The sequence below is a fragment of the Gigantopelta aegis genome, chromosome 4, assembly GCF_016097555.1.
Source record: "Gigantopelta aegis isolate Gae_Host chromosome 4, Gae_host_genome, whole genome shotgun sequence".
Taxonomy (NCBI): domain Eukaryota; kingdom Metazoa; phylum Mollusca; class Gastropoda; order Neomphalida; family Peltospiridae; genus Gigantopelta; species Gigantopelta aegis.
Genome location: NC_054702.1, coordinates 15,155,965 through 15,178,067, shown reverse-complemented (window position 1 = coordinate 15,178,067; position 22,103 = coordinate 15,155,965). Strand labels below are relative to the sequence as shown.

General features: G+C 35.5%; 1 protein-coding gene across 1 annotated transcript in view; it reads left to right on the top strand.

Moving 5' to 3' along the window:
• Window positions 1–5,974: 5,974 nt before the first annotated feature.
• Window positions 5,975–22,103, top strand: part of LOC121369709 (single-minded homolog 1-like) — a 40,673-nt gene continuing 24,544 nt past the window's right edge. The window contains exons 1-4 of the mRNA XM_041494761.1: window positions 5,975–5,988; window positions 8,056–8,243; window positions 19,278–19,378; window positions 20,339–20,428. Of these exons, the coding sequence (XP_041350695.1) occupies window positions 5,975–5,988; window positions 8,056–8,243; window positions 19,278–19,378; window positions 20,339–20,428 (393 nt within the window). The remainder of the gene's footprint in view (window positions 5,989–8,055; window positions 8,244–19,277; window positions 19,379–20,338; window positions 20,429–22,103) is intronic.

Here is a 22,103-nt window from a genome sequence, read left to right as displayed (position 1 = left end):
GTTACAGAAGTAATTTCCAAATATATCAGGTGGCCCCCAAAATGATAATAATACTGAATATGGAATTGTATAAAAATGTGTGGGGACTGTAACTTAGATATTTCACACCCATTACTATATGTATATTTTCAGTGAAAATTGTAAGTAAAACCAGTGTGACGCTCATTGCACTTATTGACCTCCTGTCTGTCATCACATTTTTTAACTTATAATTTTGAATTTGTTGCTAATTTTTTTAATATTAGACCTATGGGCCTACAATTTGCACCTCATGTGGCAAATATCCATTTAGTTATGGGTGTGAACTATAACAGTTAAAGTCCCCATACTTATAAAATAATTCCATATTCAGTAAGGTTACCCTCTTTTGGGGGGGTGGGGGGTGGGGAGAGGAGGAGCACCTGATATATACACATGCATGCAGTATAATATGTGCACATTTGAGGCGATGGGTGATTTTTATTAGTGGTAGATGTAAATCTTGATATTATGGTGGAAGGAAATGTTTTATTTAATGACACTCAACACATTTTATTTATGGTTATATGGCATCAGACATATGGTTAAGGACCACACAGATATTGAGGGAGGAATCCCGCTTTCGGCACTTCATGGGCTACTCTTTTCGATTAGCAGCAAGGAATCTGTTATATGCACCACCCCATAGACAGGATAACACATACCACGACCTTTGATGCACCAATCGTGGTGCATTGGCTGAATATTATGGTGGTTATACTGAACACATACAATGGCCTTTGATATACTGTACCAACTGTGAGGCACTGATTGGGATTGTAGAAATCCAGCTGGTCCATGGAAGACATCAGAAGCATCACAGTACAATGTAGTGTAGACCATTCAAAGAGACAAATCTGAAATTTGACATCACATATCCACTGTGACAGGTGACTGCATGGCTTGTCCCTAATGACCGGTTTCCCACTTGGCCCCTGTTAAAAAGCCGATCACGATGAAACCCGGCCTGTCAGGGACAGTCATTGTTAAAATGAGCAAATTTTAGGCTTGATACTTTTCCCTCCCACAAAATATACGGGTATGTTAAGTCAAAGGTTTTTTCCCTGACAGGGCTTCTTTGTCCCTCACAGTGGTATCAATTACAGCTTCAGTCTTTCGGTGGTTGCCAGGGTCATTTGGGTGTGTCGCCTGGTCAGTGTTGGAAACTGCCCGCATCGTCAAATAGGGAAAAAATTAACATGCCAGATGGAGTGTCGTTATATATTTATACTTTTTTTCAAATCACCTGCTTTTTCTTTTCTCCACATTTGTGATTTAGACTCATAAATTACCTGTCCTTATCGTCCTGTATATTAGTCGGTTGTAATTGGAAGGGGGAGGGGGAGGCAAATCTGGTGAAAATATGAGATCAAGAGACATGAGATTTTATGGATTAAGTATTTTACATTTATCATCATGTAGTTATTTTATGTTTTTTATCATGTTGTTCTTTTACATTTATTATCATGGAATTATTTTATTTTACATTTAGCACCATGCTGTTATCTGCCATATATCATCATGTACTTGTTTTACATATCTTTTCAACATGTTATAGTACTATACATACATGTACATATACATGCATTGTCTCTTTTGATCACTTAGTTTTGGTTCAGATTTATTGGGTATTTTGATATATAAGTTCATATTTAGCATTGTTTGGTGTTTGTTCTACCTATTAAAAGCATACAAAATGCAGATGTGTGTTGTATTAGAAATCTCTGAAATATTTTAGCTGATTGTAAATGAATGCACACATGCCACTTTAATTATTGTGTAAAATATTATTTACCTTTCAAAATCTCTTGTGAAACCAAACCTTGTAATCAGGATAATATTATGTCAATAGCAATACTTAATTATTATGACACTTTAACATTAATGTTTCAATCACATGGGCAGGTTTTTGTAGGGTTTTTGTCTCTCCTGAAAGGTTATATAATTTTAAAATCTCTTTGAAACCAAAACTGGGAATCAAGAAAATCACAATAATAGTGTTTAAATTATTTCAGTGTTATTATAATCTGAACTTGCGACTGACTTTACTGTGATTTTCTATAACGCTAATGACCCTCAAGATTCCCTGTGATGGCTGAATTCAAATTCCTCAGCTCTCTGTTTTTTCCATTTCCGACAATGTTAGCATGAGGCACGACTCTACTGCTCGAGGGCAAAGCTGAACAGAGGCTATTTTGCAAGGCATTAATTCCACCTTAAGGAAAAAATGACTGTCAGTAATTTAATGATTGTGTTAAAACTCATTACGTCCATCAGTCCCAGTTGAGTGAATGTGGTGCCCGCATTGCCTCAACAAGACCGTATCACATGGCGATCATCTCCAGCTGCTAATCGCACAATACGCTCTGGACAAAAGCAGATTTGTCCGTCTCTTATCAACAGTAAATGGGGATGTCTAGCAAACTGGCTTCTGGCTTCAAGCAAAAAACCTTGCATGCACTGTTACACAACATAATTATTTTGAATGAAAACTCCAAAAGACTTGTTCATTGTGATCTGTTAATTTATAATGCAGACAATGTAAAGGACCTATGAAATATGATTGTTATGTGCAGTGGCCTATATACAGAGGTAAAGATGAATACAAAAGTGACCTTTATACAAGGTTATTAGTTTGTTCAAGTATAACACTGTAAATTGAATTTCTGTACAAGGCATCACAGGAACATTGTAGTAAAGCATTGACTTGGCATTAATATGAAATATATACAGCACTTCATACACAAGGTTAAGGTCCACCCATTCCAATCATCTATCCACCCATCTATCCTTCCATCCTTCCATCCATCCATCCATCCATCCATGATCCACTATCCAATACATACATCCACCCAGTCCATCAATTCCATCCAATCATTCATGCAGTAGTTATTATAATGTCATTAATAGATTGGCATTAGTTTATACTGGAAATTTGACATTGATCACTCATTTTATCTTTGTACTTCACATGTCATTAAAAGTTTTCTTTCATACAAGTTATGATTAATATAACCAAACAAATTGTTTTAAGGCAGTTCATTCGTGAATTCTTGTTCTTTTAATCAACTTCTGTACACCCAGCCATCCTTCCTTCCATCCATCTATTCATCCAATCAGCCATCAATCCTTCCATGCATACATGCATCCATCCATCTATCCTTCAATCAATCATTCCATCAATCCATCTATCCATCAATCATCCATCCATCAATCATCCATTTATCCATCCATCCACCCATCCATCCATCCATCCTCCATCCATCATTCAATCATCTATTCATTCATTCATCCATCCACCAATCATTCCATTTATCCATCTATCCATCCGTCCATCCAATCTATAATTCCAACCATCCTTACATTCATTCATCCATCCAATCCACCTATATGATCCATCCTTCCATTAATTCATTCATTCTTCCATTCATCCATCCAACTTTATCCATTCATTCAATCTAATCAAATGCATCCATTCATCCAACTATCTATTCATTCATCCATCCATTCCAAGCTATACATCCATCCATGCAAATCCATCCATCCATCCCTTAATTCCTCCAATTTTATCCATCCTTTTAATGCAGTTCATCCATCAATCCATCCTTCCTTCCATCCATCCATTCATTCATTCAACCACCCAATCTTATTTATCCATCCGATCCATTCCATTCCATGTATCCATATATCGATCCATGCATCCATGCATCTATCCAGCCAGACAGCCAGCCAGTATCCATCTATCCATTCATCCAATCATACATCCATTAATCATTCATCCATCCACCCAGGTTTCCAACCATAACATCCATACTTCTTTCCACATATCCATTCATCCAATCATCCATCAATCATTCCATCCATCCAATCCATCCAATCCATCCATCCATCCTTCCATCTTTCTAGACCAATCCAATACAATCCATTTATCTAATCCACCCATACCTATATATCCATCATTCCATTCATTCGTCCATCCAAACCACCCATCCATCCATCCATTAATGTATTAATTCATCCATCCATCCAATCCACCCATACCCACCCATCCATTCATCCAATCCACCTATCTTTACAGTAATTCATCCATCCAAGCCATCCTTCCATTCATTCATTCTTTCTTTCATTCTTCTTTCCATCTACCCATCTAATCCACCCATACCTCTATACCCATCCATTCATTCATCCATCCAATCCAATCTAATTCAGTCTATACATCCATCCATACAAATCTATCCATTTATCCTTTAATTCATCCAATTTTATCCATCCTTTTAATACAATCCATCAATTCATCCTTCCATCCACCCAATCATTCAACCATAGTCTTATTTATCCATCCATTCCATTCCATATATCCATCCATCCATCCATCCATCCATCCATCCATCCATCCATCCATCCACCCTTCCATCCAACAAACCAACCAATCTTATTCATTCCATCCAATCCATTTCATATATCCATCCATCCATCCACCCACCTACCCATCCACTATCCACTCATGCCTCCATGCATGCATGCATCCATCCATCCATCCACCCAAGCATCCATCTACCTATCCACCCACATATCATCCATCTATCCATCTACCTACCCATCCATCCATTCACTCAACTGCATATCCATCCACCCATCCATCAATCCATCATCCATCCAATTTGTCCATCCATCATTAGTTACAAAATCATTCATGTTATATATATTTGGTTACAGACTAAGCCTTAAGATATGTGTAGTCTTATTGCACAATTACTTGAACTTATTTTTTCTATTACAGTCAAATTTTAAAATTAATCTACACCATCCTGAATCACTGTAATAACTTCCTTTCTAAAAATTCTAAATTAAATTTAACTCCATTAATTTACTATGATCTTCATTCTGGCATTTCAGTATTGTGATGATGTAATCTTAATCAATTACAACATCAAAGACAGCAATAATTGTTCAGTAATTGTGCATCATTGATTAACTCAAACATCAGCACTGATCTGATTGCCACGCATGGAAGATTAGATCACTCTGGTTTTGTCCTAATGGCCAGACGAGGCAGTTGAGTGGTGGTCCGCCACGCTGGTATTGTCAAACACTACTGGCTGGAGACCACAACTCCTGTTCACTGCCTCAGGCTCTCCTACTGTCACCAGCTAGAGTGACGGTGTCAAACTGCTTCTTCCATTCCAGTCGGTATGGGCAGGTGTTTCAGCTGTATTGAGAGAAAGAGCAGGAATACTGGTCAGCATCCTTTGAACCATGGCTGTTTAGTGTGTAACATAAAGTTATTTTGACACCTGGGCAAGAGAGAGAGGGGTAGAGAGAGACAGAGAGACAGAGTGACAGAGACAGAGACAGAGACAGACAGACAGAGAGAGAGAGAGAGAGAGAGAGAGAGAGAGAGAGAGAGAGAGAGAGAGAGAGACAGACAGACAGACAGACAGACAGACAGACAGAAACAAAGAGAGATAGAGAGGGGGAGAGAGATAGAGAGAGAGGGGAGAGAAAGATAGATAGATAGAGATTGATTGATTGATTGAGGTAGATAGAGATGGTATAGGAAGAAAGATAAGGAGGGAGGGAATGACAGAGGGAGGGTGAGAGAGAGATGGTGGGGGATTTGTTGTCACCACCTAGGCTACTCCTGCCAAATAGCAGAATAACAAGGGACCATTTATATGCACTTTCCAATAGCCAGGAACACACACACTACCGCCTTTGATATACCAGTGGTGGAGGTGGTACTGGTTGGAACAGAGTAGAAACCTGATTACCAATTTACAGCATCTCATGTGAGCACTCTTAACTCTGAGATACATCCTGTCTCTGGTAGATGCTTGGTTCATATCTTGGTATTGGCTTATCCCACCAACTTCTCAGCACTATCTACTACTACTAACCACCACTGAGTAGGACCAACACCAGATATTGGTACTGTTGTAGCTATTATCTAGTCACCATGATTGAACTATGGTAATTGTTTTAACTTATAACATAAAGTTATAACTGATCATAAATTTAATGATTATAAACAAATATGCCAACAGTTAATTCTGTGTAATAAATTTAATCGTTGTTCAAAATTGTAAAAATAATTGCTATAGCAAACTGAAGTAGTCGCAATTTAATTTTTTAATTAAAGAAATATGTTATTATACATGTGTTCTGCAATGTTAAAGTTATATGAACTAGTATGAACATAATAATTAATGGTAAGTGACTCCCATCAGTAAGTCATTAATAAAAGAAAGCACTTTAATTATTTTTTCTACTTGTTCATTTCATTCATTACAACTTAATTTTCATGCTTATATTCAATTAAGGTTCAAGGATGCTGTCCTCAGCTATCTGGGCTGTCTGTACAGGACAGAGGTTTAGTTGTTAGTTGATTAGTCAAGAAGAGGGTGTAGTGGCCTTACACCTACCCACTGAGCCCATAAGAATTCGCTCTGGGTTGGAGCCGGTACCAGGCTGCGAACCCTCTACTTACCAGCCTGTAGTCTGATGGCTTAACCACTGCGCCACTGAGGCCGGTTCTCTACTTGTGCTAGTAAAATGTGTCGTTACAACAGTACCAATATCTGTTATTGGTCCCACTGACATCAGCAGATATCTCAGATATGTGTCTGGAACAGCATGCTTGAACCTTCAGCATAGAAATAAATAAAATAAATTGTAGGAAAGACTGGTCAATTGAAAGATGTACATGATATATCAAAACAAAATGGATTTAGTGACACGAAAAGACAGCTGTCAGCTCAGAAGCACATGCTGGGTTCAGATATTTTTAATTGGGAATTAACAGTGGAACATCTTAATTTACCACGGAGAATGGGATTGTCCTCCAAACCAGTAAGTGTTCCCAAGGGTTCTTGGACCATTAACTTCCTATTAGGAGTATAAGGAAGTTAAGGGAGCATGTCATTTTACATAATTTGGTTGTCTGTTGTTCTAATGTATTCCTTTTTCACAACTGGTTAAGCAGACAGAGACAGATGGGCCTGGAGCATTGAGGCTTGAAAGTCGCCTCCCTTTGACTCACAGAGTGAGAGAATCATAAATCAGGATCACAATTGGCTTTGTTAAATATATTGGAGATTAATTGAACTCTGACTGTGTTAATTATAGCATTTGAAGATGTTTTCAGTATATTTAGATGTTAGTCCTTGTGATATATATATGTATAGGCTATACACATGGTTTATGATATTTTCTAAAATTGCATGTGCTTATCTTAACTGTGGTTTCACAAGCTCCCAAGTTTAAGCTGTCCCAATTTGCTAAATGTTAATTAAAGTTGATTTTGGTGAATACATTTCATTTTCAGTTCACCAAAAAGCTAATGTGAAAATCATATGCCATTTACAGATCTACTGCCATTTTGGCAGATTGTCCAATTGGCTACAGATTTCCTAACCAACTATGGAAATTAGTTTTGGGTCTAGCTTACAGTCAAATTTGATCAAATAGCCACCTCTTTCAAGCAGCCACATGTCCAAAGAGGTCACAATTTTTTTTCTTAAATCATCAGATATACCGGTAGTACAAATTAACCATTATTAAATGGTTACTGTAATAAGCCAAAGTTTGTTTATTCCAAATCATGAAATATAGTATAATTTAACTTCAATAAGCTACAACTCTTAATTTAAGTGATAAAATACTTTATGAAAAAAAACTTCCATTAATTACATCAAAAATAATAACATTTTGCGATCACAAGAGATGAAAATCTTTGATGTATATGATGTTCATGTACTATTATTCCTTTGTTGTATTAATAATGCTTCTGCATGTAAAGGTTGAAAAATCACATTTGCCTGAACCCATTCAGTAGACCCATTCATTCATTGAGTTTTTCTCACCACAACCAATGCCTCACAACTGGTATATCAAAACCTGTGGTATGTGGGGTCCTGTCTGTGAGAAAGTGCATTTATAATCACAACCAAAAATATTTTTTTTTATAAATTTGCCGAGAAGTTAAACAGATTTTTTTTTGTTTCCTTGTTAAAATAGATTATGTTTGTTTACCTTCAGTGTGAAGGCCCCTGTGAAGGACCCTCCCAAGAGTAACCCCAGCAAGCGCCACCGTGAGCGACTCAACTCGGAACTCGACCACCTGGCGAGCATGTTGCCGTTTGAGCAGAGTGTCATCTCCAAGCTGGACAAACTTTCCATCCTCCGCCTCGCGGTCAGCTACCTCAGAACCAAAACATATTTCCAAGGTAAGGGAACTATTTAACATCTGTAATGTTCTAGGGTCTAATGTTAGGCTCAGACTATCAACTGTAATGACAGAAAGAAAGAAAAAAGTGTTTTATTTAACGATGCACTCAACACATTTTATTTACGGTTATATGGCGTCAGACATATGGTTAAGGACCACACAGATTTTGAGAGGAAACCTGCTGTCGCCACTACATGGGCTACTTTTCCGATTAGCAGCAAGGGATCTTTTATTTGCGCTTCCCACAGGCAGGATAGCACAAACCATGGCCTTTGCTGAACCAGTTATGGAGCACTCACTCGGGGTTTGGAGTCGATATCTGGATTAAAAATCCCATGCCTCGACTGGGATCTGAACCCAGTACCTACCAGCCTGTAGACCGATGGCCTGCCACGATGCCACCGAGGCCGGTTCTGTAATGACAGAATTTGTCAACTCAACAGATGCGTTGTAATTTTTCCCACTCCCAACTTGTGATGGGTGCACTCAGATTAACAACTAATCGATCGTACAATGAGGGTAAGGGAACTGTTTAACATCTGTAATGTTCTAGGGTCTAATGTTAGGCTCAGACTATCAACTGTCATGACAGTTTGTCAACTCAAGAGTTGCGTTGTAATTTCCCCCACTCCCAACCTATGATGGGTGCACTCAGATTAACAACTAATCGATTGTACAATGAGGGTAAGGGAACTATTTAACATCTGTAATGTTCTAGGGTCTAATGTTAGGCTCAGACTATCAACTGTCATGACAGTTTGTCAACTCAAGAGTTGCGTTGTAATTTCCCCCACTCCCAACCTATGATGGGTGCGCTCAGATTAACAACTAATCGGTCGTAGGAGTTGTATATGACGAGAATGGAGTTGTAAGAGTGTTCAGACTAGCAACTAGACAGTCATAGAAGTCATCATATCAGCAAATTGGCCAACTTCGTTGTGAGAGTTGGTAGTCTAGAACTAGCATTAAGGGAAAGGTGTATTATGGGAAATAATGTTATGGTGGAGGAATGGTTTTGTTTGTCAATTTAACATTTTCAAAACAATGTTTCAATTTTATTTTACAAAGTTTAATGCAACCAGTCATTGATAAATTATTCTTAACTGATTTGTTTATCTAGTATTTATTACCAAACCAAAATACAAACAGAAAATCCCCAAAAAAAATATTGGTCAGCTTGTGTCACTATAATAGGGACAATGGGAAGGATGTGAATTGATAAATATTACATAATTTTAGAGGGTGGAATGGCGTCTGCATTACAAAGCATTAAAAAATGCCAAATTGTGCATTACGGTACATAATTGTTAAACAGTACCTAACATTTAAAGAATATGTAATAAAAATCAGGGTTCAGTTATCTATTAAACACATTAGGGGCTATGTTTAGGATTTTAAAAAAGTAATTCTTGAGAAAAGCCTTTTATGTCCAAAAAAAATCCCCAAAACACTAAACAGTCCACATCAATATACATGTATCTGTGATCTGTAAAACGGATGTTCAGATCAAGGTCCGTTTTAATAGTATACTATTAACAGAAGCCTTTTTTTGCATATTATTTAATTCAACATATCAGTGGACTTACCAGAAGAAGAAGAATTTTTTTTAAAAACCATAAAAGATTACCACTATTTATTGTAGAAATCTCTGTATTGACAATATTTCTGACATTTCAACAATGCAGCTCTTTCCAGTATATTTTAAATGTTAAAGAATTTATAATAGGCTATCTATATTTGTGTTTTTCCTATGATGCACCATTCTTTGATTTCCTTTAGATCATGTTTACAATCTAGGTCACATTTAAATGCAGTGAATGTGAAACAGACAAAATCTTGCAGCGCACTACAATAGAATGTTACTGCCTTGTTCTTATGTAAGAGGTTACATATTGTACAAAGAACTATTGGAAAATATAGCTCTATAATTGCTTTCTGTATAATATTTCCAAACTGCTTTGGAAAGTACCTTTGTGGTTTTTTAATAGTGTGCGTTTAATTAATATGAGGTTTGCAGTGATTACAAAGAATAGGTTTTTTTATCTTGCTGATCGAATGCCTGTGATTCCACTCTCTGGCTGTTGAATGACAGACCCAACATGAACTTGATATATATCTATTGAAGTTCATTTGGCTTATATATCATACCAACCTTTTCATACTAGATATTGAGGGTGAGACGTAGGAGTTGGCAAACCAACAGCGATATACAGTAATATATATGAGATGTACAGTTAATACAAACAATAAAACTTTTTAAAATCTCTTTTGTGTTAAACGTGACAATGAGACTTAGTTAGATCCAGGGCTAGATCTGCCACTTGCCAAATTCGCCAGTTGTGAATTTTAGGAACAATTGGCAAATTTTATTTTAATTTGGCGAAAAAATTCAAGTAATAATTAGGGTTTTGTTGGAAAATAACTGTGGGTTTTGCATTTTTAAAAAGATAATTTGGCGAAATATTTTGCTCACCCAGAGTTAGAGTTTCTGATATCTACCGACAGTGAAGACACATCACACACCTCAAACAAGTGCTCTACAAGCTGTGCTAAATCTTAATCGGACAAAACAATTAATTATATGTAGTGTGCGGGGGAAATTATGGTGTTAAGATTCCATATTAAAATATATTATACAGATAATATTTTAAATAAATAATATTACATAAATCATATTTAGCTAATCCTTGTTGAACAGTTGGATCCAAATATTTCCCGTTTACGAGTTTAAAAAAAAAAAAAAAATTAATAATTCACTGTTAATGATAGCTGTCAATGTGATCACATTTCATAAAGTATGAGCTGCAATGGTCCCAGCTATGGTTTGCATCCATTATCTCCATCGGAGTAAAGTGAAACTCCATGATTAGCATCTTTCACACTTGAATACTGCTGACAATGATAATACATGTGTGATACCTGGACGTAACCATTAAGCAGGATGAGTTATCTCTCTTGTCAGGCTGCTATGTGATTATTAGTTAATAAGCCCCATCCTCGTCATCTGCAGCACACGCTTCCCATCATGGCAACTATTTCGAGTCGCGTAAACAATTACGTGCTAAAATCTTGGCATGCTGTTTTGACAATTAAACGTCATTTTCGCAGAGAGTGACATTTCACAGTTGTATACTAAATGGCTTTGGAGATAATAAATGACTTGGCAGCTCAGTTGAATTTTATTTCTAAAAATAATTGTGAAGAGTGATAGATAAATGTGAAGAGTAAAATTGCACATGTCAAGAATTGCACTGGTCAGAATGGTCAGGGTTCTCTAATGGTGTTGTATCATGACAGCTATTTTTAGGCCATCCTTTTGTTCAGTGTCTTTTCTGTCCATATTTATATATAGAAAATAATAAATGAGTTACTAGTTATGTCCCGATTGAAATTATTTTCACTTGTCAAAAGCTTCATTGACAAATAAAATCTGAATGACAAAACTGTTATTCGTGATCAAGACCATACCTCTGCAAAAGGTAGAGTCGAATGGGTATTTGACTAAAATAATGGTTGATTCCATAAATCTCTATCTAGTGCCTCATATATAGGAGGACAGCCCTTCATGAGGAGATCCTTTACTGGACAATGCATCCTTTTGACTGCCACAAAGAGGACTGCCACTTGCAGACTATTTTACTAAATCGAAACTAGCACAGGAGAGAACTCATTGAAATAGATACATCTGTGGTGTCATGCTTATTTAATATCTTTTATGGTTGTATATATTGTACATACATGTATAGTTTTGTTATTTTGTTTTTTTTTGTTGATGTTGTTTTTTAATAATTAATATGATTATGATTATTATTGTTATAATTAGTAAAAAGACCTCAGGGGAGAATAGTCTAGAATTAACTCAGTTACTTTCTATAAATAAAGATTTTATTATTATTATTATTATTATGCACTCATGAATCATTGTCCAAACAGTGATGATATCAGGTGTTTGCGAAAGGTGAGCATATCCTTCTCACCAGTGGCACCAGTCATGAGTACTGCCACCACAGCTGTGAAGTTATATCATTCAGGATATAAATTTGATAGCTGGTACTGAGTTCGTTATTCCGTATATTGCCTCAGCTTTTTTTCTTCTCTAAAACCATTTTATTTTGAATATGCATACATCTACATTATATAGAAAATATGTAATTAAACCACTTTACATGTACCAGTATTGCTATACCTTTATATGTTATTCACGTTCACAGATCATTTTCAAAAACCAAACTTCTGTTTATTATGTTAAAAAAACTATAATGAATTATTATAATTTTTTATATAGATATTAAATGCAATTTATAAATTTTTATATGTAACAGAGAAAATTTATATAGTTTGAAATTTCATATCACACATATTGCACAAGCACAGCTCATGAAACTTCACTCGGTGGGATATTGATCATATTTGACAAAAACCATGAAATCTCCTCTATTTATGATAGCGTTTATGCAAATCATTGCTATGCATATACATGTAACACAATCCACAAACTGCCTGAATTGTTATTAATTTACACAGAGTTTTCAGTAATTGCTGCTAGTGCCTGTGTGTTTATAAATAACTAATAACCAGACTGAGATTTGTTTAACCATGTTTGTCATCACTGTCTCTTGGTTGGCTGATGTTTCGGTGACAGTAATCAAGAGCAGACATGGTACAAAAGACTCGAGTACATTTTATCCTGCGCTGAGAGTCAGCGGAGCGCATCGCCGGCAAACGGCGGGTTATTATCCCGGTTTGGCAGTGCTCTCCAGTGCATTACCAAGAGGCCTGGTGATCGCACAATTGGGGGTCATTGTCGGTATTGTAGGAAAACACAATGGAAGATTGTCAAGCACTCCAGACTACATTGTGCAGTAACACCAATATTTACACAGGGCAGGCCTCCTTGTTGAGAGAGACTGCAAACACACTTCATGAATGAAGTAGCAGACTTTGTCATCATGACAGTTGCTTGTAGTCAGTGCTTAAAAATGGCTGTATTTGTAATGTCCCTGTTTTTGGCATATCATTTAATATTATAGACTGCATTAGTATTTATGTCCTAGTGATGATTATGTTGACAAATACAACAGAGAAGAAACTTGAAATTCATACGGTTACTGGGTTTTTTACAAAAAATTATATAGAATCATTTATGACACACATAGATAGACTGAATAATTACTGATAATAGCTCTATAATGTGGACAGATACAACAAAGAAGAAACTTGCAGACATTCAAGACTTCTTTTTATAAAAAAGATGAATATGTTATAGATAGACTGAAGCTTTAATTATGCATATCCCTTCTTGGTTGGATAATCTAACTTTGATGTCCACAAGAGACATGCTCTCATAGTGGTTGGAGAAACAAGGACTGGGGTGTAAGATTGGATGGTGATGGAAATTGAAAGATAAATGGAGCCGACTGATTGAGCAGGAAAATATGGCTTTCCGAAAAGGGTTCCATAACAATGAGTTTTAGCCAGGGCTAGCTCTGGATGAGCAGAACACTTTGCCAGATTATCTATTAAAGTTCAAAAATGGTAGAAACTTGGTTATTTTCTAACAAAATAAATAGCATTTATTACATGCAATTGTTTCACCAAATTGAAATAAAATCTGCCGTTTGTGTTTACACTTTGCATATGGCAAATTTGGCAACTGCTAGAGCTATCCCTGATAGTCTAAACTAAGGGTTTTTTTTTTTTTACTTTAGTGTTGTTTACATTTACATTCATTTCTTTCCTGCTAGTGCATTTTTTTTCCATTTTACTTTTTAAAAATACTTTAGAAACAATAGATATAATGCAACTCTGATCATTCCTGTCAAAATTTCTATTAAAACTTGTATTTTCTACAAATAAATGATTTATAGACACAATATTTTTTATTCATTAATTTTCTGGAATATACAGTCTTTATGTTTAAAAAAAAAGCTTATTTGTGTCAGGAAAAAAATAATAGTGTGCCCTTAATTAATACAGCTTTGAAGATGTTAGGAAAATTGTATATATTTCTGTCACACTTGATGTGATTGTTCACTGAATTAAAATCACACACCGAAAAAACTAAACAATTCTGTTCTATTAAAAACATTTCCCCAGATATTTTTTAGGTCAAGAAATTAAATCATTTTGATTTGAAAATGGCTTTGAACATGTTTCCTATCTAACTTAATGTGATTGCTAATTTCCATTGTATGTTTCACTGGCCTTGATTGTCTGAATAATCTAGAATACGACTATTCTCTATAAACGGCTTCCCGTACAGTACAAAGGAATAGCTACAACATTACCTTTGTTGTAAATTTTTCTATCATTAAATAAAGAAACATTGCCCGGGGCCTCCAATTGCTGTTTGATGGAGAAGACAAAAAAGAAAGTGACAGAAAGGTAGCCTAGATGCGAAATAGTTTTTCAGATTTGTCATGATCGGATTGGGCAGCCATGTTGGTTGTGCAGTGGGCTTTTCATGTAGCACAACTAATTGATGCAGGACCCATTAAGTCGGTTCCGGGTAATCAGTGTAAAAGCTTATCACAACTGCGGTTGTGGCAACACAGTGCAAGTGCTTCAACTAGTCCACATGAAGAAACATGTACCAGGAAGAACCACAATGGACCAACAATCACATATTTTTGTTAAGTCTGACAGGAGACAAGCATAAACTTACAATTCCAGTCTGCAATCGATGAGTGAGAAATGTTAAACTGTCATAGTTAACTGTCTGAAATCTAATAATGATTACCTTTTTCAACAGCTAGAGACGTCAAAGATAAAAAGCTTTTCTTTTCTTTTTTTGTTTTGTTAATTTTTAATAGCGTGGACTAAATTAACATGTGTTAGGTCACTAATCAATGAAAAATGTCATATGTCTAGTACAAAAAGAACCTTAAAAAGATGAATAATAATAATAATTAAATCTTAGTAAAGTTGCCTATGTAAGTTATTCAGCGGAGGATAGTAATGGTGTGGGATGATGGGATAAGAGAATGGCAGGGTTGGCAACTGCGTATTAAGTCCTCGGAACATCAATGGAAAGGAAAGGATTAATCATTGTCTGTTAAGTGAATGGCTGCCGCAATCCACAGACATCTTTCTTGTATTACCACATAAATTCTCCACCGTTGCTTCTTACTTCCATATGCTAACGTTTCTCGGCTACAAACAAAATGGATGATGTTCAGAGACCCGACTCCAAACTATCGTTCGTTGTAATGGATTTTCGAGGAAATTGCGCGAGATGACTCTTAAAATTATGCCTTAAACAAGTTCATCATGCTGTTCATTATTTCCCTTGGCAGGGCTGTGTAATTTTCATTGTGGGGGTTTGTCCGAGGCTGTAATTTGCATCACTTATGCAGAAAGAAGGATTATGGGGGCCACAATTGATTGTTTAACATTGAAGGGTAAAATTACAGGCTCAAGTTAAGGAGCATTTTCGGATACTTCACTACGTAGCTGCCATGGGGCGAATGTTATTATTTTTATGTTGGAGTGGATCCATGGAAAATTAAAATTACAGACCAACTTTAGTTGCACAGTTTTATATGTGTGTCATTTGCAGATTTAATGGCCAGAAAAACATAGTTGATCAAAGGATGTTTCATAGCCATACAGCTTAGCTTTATCGCAAATTAATGTCAGTCTTTACACATACATTCTAGGATACCTATTTAATTTATAACTCAAGTCAATAGAGTTTAATCTTAAGATTTTAGAGCATAATAAAAAAAAAAAAACTGTACTTTAGGAGAATATATTTAGGTTATTATGATGTTTTTTGTTTGTGTTTCTTTTCAACCCAAATATTACTGAAACATAGTTACTATTTAAAAGCATAAATTAATGTACTTAATTGATTTTTATGAACCATATGTCTTAAATTAAGCATACAAGTTTGAATATATATAATTGTTGCTTGGTTGACTAATACTAGTATTGCTCTGCAATAATTAAATTAAGTGTGGATAATAATGACCAATATCATAATCATTATTAATCAGTAATATATTATATATTTTAATTATTACATTTTTATTATATTGATGTTATTAGTAATAATAATAACAACAACAACAACAATAAACAAACAAATAATAACAGTAATAGTAGTAGTAGTTATAATAATAATTTTACTCATAATAATAATAATTAATATTATTATAATGTACTACAAAAGCTACTATTACTACTACAACTACCATTACCGCTACCTCTACTGCTGCTACTACCACTACCACTACCACTACCACTACCACTACCACTACCACTACCACTACCACTACTACTACTACTACTACTATTACATACCACTACTTTTTCTATGATACTACTACTAATAATGAAAATTATAATAATATACAAATTTTCCTGTTATTAAGATTTTCTTTTAAGAAAATAATTCATTTTGGTTAGAGTAAAAAAAAAAAAAGTTGAAAATATGTTAAGAGTTGCTACTAATCACCTGGTGTAAACTGATCCCGACAGCCCAAACAAAACTGACAAGATGGCTGACTCACTATTCTGTCAGTTCATTCATTCATATCTTGATTTCCAACCAAACAAAACCAGAAACTTTAGACCTCAACTACACGCATAATTCTGGCTTTATTACCACAAACACAATTGCCGTAAGATTTAGAAAACTGAGAAATTGCCAATTTGTCACCTCGAATTCAAAAACTTAACTTATCGTCATTGTCATCACCAATACATAACAACTGCTGAGGAAAATATGTTAGGTTGATATCGGTTTTGTACCAGTTACTCCTGGTATGAAAGAAATCCAAGATTTTTTTCCACTTCTTTCCCAACCCGACCAAGAGCCCATTTTTGTGGGGTTTTTTTCTTTTCTTTAGTTCTGTTGTTGTGATGTCAGGTAGTTGAGTGAACCGGTTGATTGATGTGTATATGAAACAGTCATCTCAAGGAGTCAGGTTTCTGCTCTGATGGCCGTCAATGGTGGTGCTCATTCAAAGCTATGTGGTCATTTAAAGCTTATGTTTCCAATGTATTTTAATGCACTTCACCTGTACACCTCTTTTTGTTCTATAAATCATATCTTGTACCTGAGATTTTCCTGGTAGCGGATTGTATACTTGTTAGACAATCTTGGTTATTGAGTACAACAAAATTAAACAATAAACCACAGAGAAGAAACATGTTTAAAAAGGAGGAAAGGAATGTTTCTTTCACGACACCCCAGTAAATTGTTCAATGAGTAACTGTTATTTAATTTGGTACTTTAGACACCTTTATAAGAGAGAAAACAAAGAAGAAACCCACTTGACATATGACATATAAATTTATGAGCCTTGCAGTCAAAGACATTTATTATACCAACCGGCCTCGGTGGCATCGTGGTTAGGCCATTGGTCTACAGGCTAGTAGGTACTGGGTTCGGATCCCAGTCCAGGCATGGGATTTTTAATCCAGATACTGACTCCAAACCCTGAGTGAGTGCTCCGCAAGGCTCATTGGGTAGGTGTAAACCACTTGCACCAACCAGTGATCCATAACTGGTTCAACAAAGGCCATGGTTTGTGCTATCCTGCCTGTGGGAAGCGCAAATAAAAGATCCCATGCTGCTAATAGGAAAGAGTAGCCCATGAAGTGGCGACAGCGGGTTTCCTCTCAAAATCTGTGTGGTCCTAAACCATATGTCTGACGCCATATAACCGTAAATAAAATGTGTTGAGTGCGTCGTTAAATAAAACATTTCTTTCTTTGTTATTATACCACTGACACACCAAACACCCAATGTGCTTAATGTCAATAGATGCACCTTCAGTGTAGATACTTGCAGTTGTGGCTTCACCAATTTCAGTTTCGAGAGTGATTTGATTTGATTTGAACCCATTCCACATCTCTTTGTGGAAGTTAAATTTAGCTTTGAGATTTGCTTGCTTGTATTTCTTCGTATGTCAATGATCAGTGATTGAATGTGGTTTGGCTCACTTCTAGTTCTATCAATTTATAATGAAGAAGAAGAAGAAGAAAAAAAATTCTTTAACAACACCACTAGAGCACATTGATTTATTAATCATCCGCTATTGGATGTCAAACATTTGGTCATTTCAACACAGTCATAGAGATGAAACATGCTACATTTTTCCATTAGTAGCAAGGGATCTTTTATATGCACCATCCCACAGACAGAATAGCACATACCACAGCCGTTGATATACCAGTCGTGGTGCACTGGCTAGAGCAAGAAATAGCCCAATAGGCCCACTGACGGGGATTGATCCTAGACCAACAGCTCATCAAACGAGTGTTTTCCCACTGGGCTACGTCCCGCCCTCAATTTATAATGACGTCATAGTGACAGTGATCTGCAGTAACGACGCAATCTGCAGTAACGACGCTATCTGCAGTAACTACATTTAGTGTTGCAGTTGCTGCCGCTATCTGTTATAGGATTCGACATCTGTAGTAGCTGAAAAGGTGACTTCGAACCGCCATTTTGTAATTTTTATAACAGATAGCAGCAGCAACTGCAACACTAAATGTAGTTACTGCAGATAGCGTCGTTACTGCAGATTGCTGTCGCTCACTACTCCAGTTGTATTATAACTGCATGCATTTAGGATGCTTTCAGTGACCAGTGTAGCAATGGTTACCTCTTAGAATTGCTTCTAGTCCAAAGCATGTTAAGGAAATTGAATTTGGTGCATCAATAGTATTAGAGCTCCAATTGCTTTCTGATCTAAAATCATTTTAGTGCTATAGTTTTAGACTATCATTCACTATCATCAACTGCATATATGCAATTTGCCAAATTTATAAACCTGTTTTTTGTAACCACAGGTGTTTAAACATTGTAAATGTATATAGAAACATGTATGTAATACCAAAAACAGACTGTAAATTCAGCTAAAACATTTAACAGTAAAACAGCTAAAGAGAAATTATTTGTAACCACTATACATGCTGTGTATTATATTAGTGAACAAGGTACCAGTATTTCATCAAGCTCTCACTGTGACATCTTTTTGAGCTGAAAATATAGTCTTATAAATATGTAATTGTTTTCCAGCTGTTTTGCCAAATCGTTACCTGGGAATGGAAGGTCATATTTTGGGTCGGTCTCATCTCTTCACTGAACCTGGCTTCTCAGAAGGGGAGAGCATTCTACAGGTATTTGTCACAAACATTTACTATATATTAAATTATTATTAAATGTACTCTTCTTTGTTTTGTTCTAATAATGTTTAAACAATTCATTTCTGTTCATATAAAAATCTTTTTTTTCCATTTGTCTCAAAAGCTCTAAAATGAGTTCGGCAATTATGCTAAGATGCTGACGACATGTGCCATGTCAAAACCACACATATGAAAATGGTCCTTATATACCTCCACATTCAGCTATTATTATTACAGACTTGAGGGTGGAGTCAGTACTGTAATGTGAACCCAGCACCTACCAGTCTTACGGCAAATGTATTAAACACTATACAACTAGAGCTGATCTGTGCAGTCTCAATAATCTTGTGTCTTTTATGTACAAGTGAACCTCCATTGTGATTCTCTTAATGGGGAAAATTAAAATAAACTAATTATTATTAAATATGTCTTCAACACTACTTTTGTAAATTGCTTTGTGGTGTGTGTTTTTTGGGGGGAGGAGGGTTTGTAGCAACATGTATTCATGTTTGTATTCATGAAGGATACACACTTTAATCAGAAGTAAATAGTTATAACACACAAAAGAGAGTGTTTTTAGGGTTTATATTTGTTTTCTATTTTTGTAATAACCAAAAAAAAAAATTTTTTAACACCTATAAAGTTAATATAATATAACATAATAATTGTTATTATAATTGATAAAATACCATCATTTTCTCAGTAAATATATTTTTTGATATTTCTGTAAAATTTTATTCTGTTAACAACTTCATCAAAATTTGACATCATTTTAGCAAATTTGCAGTGATATAAATTTATGTCTTTTAATTATTACAAGTAATTGATTCAGTAGCAGACTTTCATTTGGATTACCAAGTAAATCAGTGCAGATGTTTATATTTTTCTCACTCTTTTTCTTCTTTATACTTTTTTGTTTGGTTTAAGATAAAGTTATCTTTGTTTTTCTTCCAGGCATTGTATGGTTTTCTGTTTGTGGTGACATGCGAAGGAGAAGTTTTCTTTGCTTCCAGAACGGTGGAACAATACCTTGGTTTTCATCAGGTAGGTTTTTCAGTGCATCCTCATGTTAAGCTTTCCCTTCCAGTTTAAGAAAGGACATGAAAGGGATCTTTTAATGACATCTCAGTGCCGTTTAAACTAAGGCTGTTTGGTGTTCTTAGTGTGGTTGTTTAGATGCATGGTGTTGAGAGAGACAGACAGCCACACAGAAACACAATTCACTGACAATTCATTGACAATATTAAATAAATATGTAAAACAATGTACAAAGAATAATATAAATATCAGTGGATATGTACAAAGTAATATATAAGGGAAGGAGAGGAGACAGAGACAGACAAAGAGAAAGAGAGAGAGAAAGAGAGAGAGACAGAGACAGAGAGAGACAGACAGAGCTAGAGAGCTTGTATAAAGATCTAATATTAATAGAAAAATAATAAATAAAACAAAACAAAAAACTTACTGCCCGCCTTAAAATAGTGGTGCAGATTCTGCAAACCATGTTTTTTTTCACAAAATAGCCTAAACTGATTTGTAATACACAGCTGTATGTATTATTGATTGGGAGCCGCAAACCAGCAATTAATTAGAGGTATTGGTGTGACACTTTCTTATTCACTGTCAAGATTATGGTAAGCTTCTTTGTGGCTCGCTCTGTCTCCGTGACTTATGTCTCTTGTGGCAGTCACCCATCACCCTTCACACCAATTCACAGTTAATCACACCAGTGAAAGTTTATTAAACTCAGTGTATGGCCTTTGTGGAAGTTTATTAAACTCAAATTCCAGTGTATGGCCTTTGTGGAAGTTTATTAAACTCAAATTCCAGTGTATGGCCTTTGTGGAAGTTTATTAAACTCAAATTCCAGTGTATGGCCTTTCAACTAAATTGCAATTAGGAAAAAAGGTCATTTTTATGCTGCATAATTCTTTGTTATAGTGTGGATCAAATGTCATCTTTAAATAACCTCATTTTTTGAATTAAAAAAAACCCAACCCAAAAACTTAATCATTCCCTGCATTTGTCCATGGCAATCGGCAATGCCATGTAGTTTTTAATTTTTCATAGCACTTTTTTTTTTGTAGACTATATTCTTCTTTTTTATAGTATGTTTTTTGCCATAGACATTTTATTAATTGCAGTAGATGTGAATTATGTTCTTTTTTCATCCATGCTTGAAGATTCCACTATTAAAAGTAACAGAACCATGGGGTTATAATTAGTGTGAAATTTAATGCACCAAAGTGGTGCAGCTGAATTCATAATGTAATTTAAAAACATCTGTTTCTAACTGAGAGGGGTGGAGTTTATATGGACCCTGTAGTTTTTCGGTGTGTATGCTAAATTGTCTGTAGATCACATATTCAGTACATCACATGGAGATGTACACAGAATACTGATTCCTGGGACCTCAAGCAGAAGTCATTGGGTCCTTTATATACTGATGGAAAGAAATATGGGAACACATGGTATTGTAGACCAAATTTAGTTCACTACTAGCAGAGTAATATCTGTATAACAACACAAATATGTCATATGGGATTGACTGTCTGTAATGTCAATTGTGAAATGACTGCGAGTGTGTTCTGTATTGTGATTGGTTAATAAAAAAAAAATTCCGGGATCAAATGAAAATAACACCCAGAAAGCTAATGACATCATTAGAAAGTGACGTCATTAGCAAATGGAACAGGTGAAGTTGACGATTCAAGGGTCT